The sequence below is a fragment of the Apium graveolens genome, chromosome 9 (genome assembly GCF_009905375.1).
Source record: "Apium graveolens cultivar Ventura chromosome 9, ASM990537v1, whole genome shotgun sequence".
NCBI lineage: Eukaryota > Viridiplantae > Streptophyta > Magnoliopsida > Apiales > Apiaceae > Apium > Apium graveolens.
This window is the reverse complement of record NC_133655.1, coordinates 117,537,228-117,544,425: the sequence shown is the minus strand read 5'-3', so window position 1 is coordinate 117,544,425 and position 7,198 is coordinate 117,537,228. Positions and strand designations below refer to the sequence as shown.

General features: G+C 36.9%; 1 protein-coding gene across 1 annotated transcript; it reads left to right on the top strand.

Moving 5' to 3' along the window:
* Positions 1 to 1,616: 1,616 nt before the first annotated feature.
* LOC141682963 (pollen receptor-like kinase 3) lies at positions 1,617 to 4,567 on the top strand. Its single transcript, XM_074487650.1, has 2 exons — positions 1,617 to 3,024; positions 3,187 to 4,567. The coding sequence occupies exons 1-2, from the start codon at positions 1,644 to 1,646 to the stop codon at positions 3,744 to 3,746; spliced, it is 1,941 nt and encodes a 646-aa protein (XP_074343751.1). The 5' UTR covers positions 1,617 to 1,643; the 3' UTR covers positions 3,747 to 4,567.
* Positions 4,568 to 7,198: the final 2,631 nt, after the last annotated feature.

Sequence of the window (7,198 nt, the reverse complement as noted above, 5' to 3'; positions counted from 1 at the left end):
TAAAATATGAGTATAAAAGAGACTTCAAGATAAAGAAAAATAACAACTTTTACATTTCAACACACAAACTTGTAAAATTCAGTAGAGTATTCAAGCTAATCTATTGTAATATTCAAGAGACTATTAGTAAATTCTTATTTGGTTGGGTACACAATTTCGATCCTCGATTTTTATCCCTTTACGGGGTTTTCCGCATCACCAAAATATTGTTTTATCGCATTTTCTTTTTTTACTTAGTTTCGTTCTGCCTAATAACTTTAGACAAATTTTATTCACACACATAAAAAAATCAAACTCAGAAATAAACCCTAAAAATTACTAAAATGTGTATCATATGCGCAAATCGCATGATTTATTTATGGGCCGGGTTGATATCTGAAACAGTCGTGTCATGTGTGACTATACCTGACCACTTGTGTGATCCGTGCGTGCCGGGCCGGGCCGCATACGGGTTGGACACTCGAAATGTTAACACTGAACCGACCTGTTGATGAATAAACTGAGCTCGTGCCGCGCTTGAACCGTATAAACCGAAGTCGTAACCGGAACAAGCGAATAACCGTGTGCGGGTCGTGCGGGCTCGTGCGGTTAACCCGCAGGCTTTCGTGCGTGCTTTGCACTGCCATTCTACCTTTCTCCATTCTGCCAATTATTACTTTGATATAATATATTATAATTATTATTATATTTTTAGTGCAATCAAGTGGCAGGAGTAGTGTAACTGTGTGGTGTAGGTACATAGCAAATAATTAAGTTAGAGTAGCTGTTTCTTACTTTGTTTTTTTAATCTTTGTATTAAATAATATATTTCATATTTTATAATTACTTCGATTTTCTTTTTTGGTTAAATAATAATTATATTATTTTAATTTTTTGGGTTGAAGGAGGACGGCACCTCATATAAATTTTATTAATTTAAAAATATTACAAATGATGTGAGAGGACTCCTCTCTAAAAAAACGGAACAAACCGCCTCAAATATTAAAGGTTGTGTATATGAACCGTATATGTATGTATATTTATAGGAGAATGGGGTTACCGTTGGGTTACTAAGAGCCGTTGGAGCCTCCGGAGACGGAAGCTATGTTACCGTTGCTCTGATCAGAAGACAGAAGAGGACATAATACAGAAGACGACGACAAAAGTCGTGGAAGACCGTTGGCGCGTGATCTGACTCGCGGGCCGTGCGGGCTCGTGCGGTCCGTGCGGGCTGCGCGATCCTTTTCCAGTGTGGTCCCGGTTTTTCAATACTGAATTCGTAACCAGCTCGTTACGTCAGCCGAATTGTACGGTTTTTAATCGGGCAGAATAAATACTGGTTTTAGAACGAGTCAGTCCCGGTTGTGCGGTTCGAACCCGCACAATTGGCCACCTATACGTGTGAGCGTGACGCTCATTTGAATTTAGCAACTCTGCATACGTGTGTTTATGTTAAAAACATGACGTAGCAATCAATTTCATTTTGTTTTTTTTGCTGAGATGACTTGGCAAATTTTGTTATTACAGTTAATTAAACTGAAAATCTAAGCAACGAGAATGACGGTTTTTCACTAATTTCAAGAAAAATCTTATGGTTAACGCAAATTTTGAAATTATTAGATACTGTGTTCAACCACCTTCTCACATTCAACCTGCATTTTTGCATGCATGGTTCAACTCTGATGGCCAATGTCAAAGTCCTCCGCATTCCTCTTCTTTTCTATTCCTTCTTCTTTTTCAATTTCCCTCTTATTTCATCCCAATCTTCAAACCCGGATTCAAGTGCATTGTTGCAGCTCAAGAAATCTTTCAAAAATAATGGCTTTCTTAGTTCTTGGCAATCCGGAACGGAGCCTTGTGCCAAAGGTAAACAATGGCTTGGCCTTGTTTGTGAGAATGGGATGGTCACAGGTGTTCATCTCGGAACTTTAGGACTTTCTGGTAAAATTGATATTGATGCTTTGAAAAAGATACCTAATCTTAGAAGCATGAGCATTTCGGGTAATTCTTTTGAAGGTCCAATACCAGAAATTAATAAACTGAGTTCTCTGAAAGCTGTGTACTTGGCTAATAATCAGTTTTCGGGTAAAATTCCATCTGATTACTTCAAGGGAATGGGTTCACTCAAAAAATTATGGCTTTCGAATAATAACTTCACTGGTGAAATTCCATCGTCGCTGACACGAATTTCTTCCCTCATTTCAATTCATTTAAATGATAATCAGTTTTCTGGGAATATACCTGAGTTTAAGCAACAAAGTTTGGTGTCATTCAATGTATCTAATAATAATTTGAAAGGGGAGATTCCTTCAGCTTTGTCTAAATTTAACGAGACTTCATTTGCTGGAAACGAGGGGCTCTGTGGAAAACAATTAGGTAAAGAATGTGAGGAAGCTGCGGTAGAGGCTGCAGGGCCATCATCATCACCAACAGCAGCTCCAAATAACAAATCTAATAAAAGAATAGCTTTCTGGCTCATGTTATTATGTGTGCTAATTCTTGGGATTATGGTATTTGTAATTGTTGTGATGAAACGTCGCCAAGAAAACGAAGATACTTTTCAGAAAGATAATATAGAGGTATCTATGGAATCAGCTGCGTGGGAAGGTGATAGTAAAGATATAGAGCAGTCTTTAGTGTCAAACCAGAGCAGAGAGCCAAGTCATAAAGGCACCATGGCTCAAAAGGCACGGCCGGAAAATAAGAGTGCCAAGCGCAGGCTTGGAGATTTAGTGGTTGTGAATGACAAGAATGGTGTGTTTGGGTTGGAGGATTTAATGAGGGCAAATGCTGAGGTTCTTGGTAATGGTACAATGGGGTCCTCATCATATAAGGCAGAAATGCCTAATGGATTTAAATTGGTAGTGAAAAGGATTAAAGATATGAATAAGGTTGAAAAGGATAAATTTGATGCAGAGATTAGACAAATGTCTGCAATAAAACATCCCAACATTCTGGCACCTCTTGCTTATCATTATCGCAATGAAGAAAAATTGTTGGTTTCTGAGTTTGTACCCAAAGGCAGTTTACTCTACATCTTGCATGGTATGCATAAACTCTATACTTGTTTTATGATTGACCACTCAATACTTTTCTTGTTACATATAGTAGTTCTAAACTATTGAACAAATGGCATGCCTTTTAATTTGTTGAATTCGTTATTAAGATTTAAGATAAGGTATTCATATGATGTGTAATCTCATGTAGGTGACAGGGGACCAACCCATGCGGAGCTCAATTGGCCTGCACGATTAAAAATAATCAAGGGGATTGCTCGAGGGCTGGATTATCTTCACACACAGTATGCTTCTTCGGAGTTGCCTCATGGTAATCTTAAATCAAGCAATGTTCTTGTAGCCTCGGACTACGAGCCATTACTAGTAGATTTCGGAATGAATTCTTTGACCTCAAACAACCAAGCAACGCAACTATTTTCCTACAAGTCTCCGGAAATTTCACAAGGGCATAAAGTCTCTCCAAAATGTGATGTTTACTGTTTAGGAATCATCATTCTTGAGATTATCACCGGGAAATTTCCAACACAATATCTCAACCATGGTAGCGGTGGAATTGATGTAGTTGAAGGGGTAAAAAGAGGAGTTCTGGAGGGAAGAGAAGCTGAATTGCTTGATCCAGAGATTGTCGGTGATAATAGTGCAGTAGGGCAGATGCAACGGCTCCTTCAGATCGGTGTAGCTTGTTCCGAAAGAAATCCAGATCAACGGCTGGACATCAGAAACGCGACTAGACAGATTGAGGAGATATAACGTGCAGTACAGAGCTCAGCATGATCAATTATACCTCCACATTGCGCCAACAAAAAGACAGCTTTCTATAATTATGTACACACACATGGCCATGGTAAAGCTATTCATCGTATATGTGTTTGCTACCAAGGAACGGCGATGCTTCTCCTATTGCATGTATGCTGAATACTAGTGCAGGGGTACATGATCACATTGTTGAACATGCAGTATTTATGTGAGGGTTACAGCAAGCTCTGGGGATCTGAGTACATACATGTTAATTCAACATAACTCACAATTTGTGTGTCTGATTTCCGTTAATATGATCCAAAGCTCTGCATAAATTCACAGATAATCAGCATACATATGCAGGCTGCTGTCTTTTAATGATCTCTTCCAAAATCTTAAGAGGTTAGAACTTAGAAGCAGAGATAAATTGAATTGCAATTTTCTTACGCTCCTCTTTACTTGGATATCACATCATTGGTAATGGCCAAAAATATGAAACTGAATTACAAAGACCATACAACTTCCCCGTACAACTAAAACTGAAACAGCAGTAGGACCATCTGAATCAGACATCATCATAGTTTACTGCTACTCAGGGGCCAAGGCCGACTTGTTAACTCACGTTCAACCTTGCGAACAGAAGGGCGATGCAGTGGTTGAGTTCTTATCCTCTTGCGAAAGGTCAAAAGTGACTTAGCAAAAAAAATCGTTTAACAAAGAACCAATAACAAGTAGAGTACATAAATGGACATTGACTACCGGGAGTCTTAGAGCATCTCGGCACCCTTAAAGGGATGTTAACTTTGCCATATACTAAAAAATATTATTTTTAATTATCTCTCTTCCACATCAATTTTGGCACTTTTTTTTCCACAAAATACTCCAATGGTTGGCACCCATAGATGCCAACTTCACTTAAATACAAAAAAATATATGTGTAATACAAATAAATTAAAAATATAATAAATTATTCATTATTGGGACCACAAATAAAGTTGGCACCGGATGCCAACTTTTAACACCACAAGTTGACACCCATGAAACCTCATTTGGCATCCCGTGACATCGCAACAATTCGAATCGAGTGCTAATAAGGGTGCCAAGCCACGTCATACCACATGGTGGGACCCTTCTTACACCCACCATTGGAGTTACTCTTAGATATTAAAACCACATGTCATTCTTACATAGCTATCAGTACGGAATGTCGTCACACAAACGCAGCGGAAAAATAAAAAATAAATATGAAAAACGAAACTCCAAATGCAGGATCCATGCGAAACAAGACATTTAATTCGGAGATTAGATGTTTACCTCAATAAAGCTTTCATTCGAACGTTATGATCTTAATGAACCAACACAGCAGCCCTCCTTTCGAAGATCTGCTCTCCAAGGTATCCACACGAACGTCCCATCGTTCAACGATCATCGGAGCCGGTACTAGCTGAGTTGGTTGCCTCTTCATCTCCCTCTTTCTCTCTAGCCTCTCTACGATATAGAGCTGCTAGGGTTTTTTCTAAAAAAAATATGATGTAACTTCTTTTTTTAAAAATATACATCTTAATGTATATATATAGGAGAGAGGATTTGGGCCTAACCCTAATCTTAATGGGCTTCTAAAAGGACCCATTCTGATTTTGAGTTTATATTATTATTAAATTCGAGTTCTAATACATATACAATTAAACAAGTCTAACTTAATTAATTTAATAATTAAATTTGAATTAATAATAATAAAATATTTAAATTCATAATTTAAATAACACTCTGTTTTAAACGTTCTTAGTGTGTGGCCTTTTAGGTTATTATTACGTTGGCAATAATTTTATTTTCTAATAATAAAATTATAAAAAATGTCACACCCCCAACTTAATAATACATAATATAAAACTATTACAATAGATAAAAGAAAGTAGATACAACCGAGTCCAAGATCTTACAGTTTAGGGTTTGGAACAACCCAACACTATTAACTATTACAACTGGTTTTAATATCGAGTCCTCTCACAAAACTATCTCTTATTCTACCTGAGCTCGAACATACGCATCGGCATCACAAGTCTTACGAGCTGTCTGCTTGAATCTAACCATAGCTGCTAGCTGTAATATCAGGGTTAAAGCAAGTAGTGAGCCAAATGCTCAACAAGTGCTAAACAATATGATACAAAACATAAATCGAGATATATATGAAATAATGACAATGTGAAGATATATCTAATAATAACAAGAGATGAACTTTTGGGTGATGGCATCATTTGCTTGTATCAAAACATTTTCAAAATCATATCTTAATCAAAAACCATTTTATGACGCTATGGATTACAGCCGGTGATCAACCGCGAAGTAATCCCGAACCTCGCTGGGTTCTAAAATATTAATGAGATCCCTAGGCAACTTTTAAGCCTATAATATCAGTGTGGAAAGGACTTGCGTCTCAGTCCAGATCCACTATTTAAAGAAAACATTTATCCCCTTTTGGGACTGAAAATCCAAATTTTAATTATTTCAAAAACTGATGCCGATTGATAATAAAATTTGTTAAACAGTAAACATCTTTATCAAGGGATTATAGGTCAACTTTGAAACACTGGAAATATGTCACAAAATCTCAGGGCCATGATCCACTAGACTTTACTCTATTAGGGTAATTGAAAGGTTTCCATTTACAAGAACTTTGACAAGGAGATTTAGCAAGGCTATTGGATAATATGAAAGAGTAATGCCAAACTAGGCTTAAAACAATGGTTTTAGATAAGGTATAGGTATTAGAACATCAAGAAGATAAGCATTACTGGTTTCAAGTATGATAGAGGTGTTAAAATACAAAGAAAGTGATCATCAGCTCAAGGTATAACAGGGTATCAAGATTTAGAACGACTTTAAGAAATGATTGGGTTTTAGGTATCAAGATAAAATTTCTATCGAGGTTATTACAAGAGTTGAATCAAAGCATCAGGGTGCAATATCAAGATTTCTCAGGAATCAATAGCATGATAATCAAAAGGATCAATAAAGTAATATAACAAATCTCTATTTTATCATGGCATCACCATTACTTTGGTATACTAGCATGATATGACTTTTGATCTACTTGCAATAAGTACTTGAGGGTTCATGACATTTCTATATAATACGAAGATAGATTTGAGAATAACTTGGTTCAAGTATAACAAGATAACTCAGGATACTCGCATCATATATATATAGGAACTAGTTATCACACATTTGCAGTGTAAACGAAAAAGCAGGTTGAATCACTTGCCTTGAAAAAGGCTGGACTGGTCTGGCAGGTAGGAGCAACTGGAAGCTTTACTCGACCTTTATGGCAAGTTTACCCTCGTCTCGAGATCCTACATAAATAATAATAACCTCATTATAATATATTCTCATCAACTCAACCTATTTACAACCCGAAATTAAACACAAGTGGCACTTAGGCCTATATGCACGGAATTCATAATCAC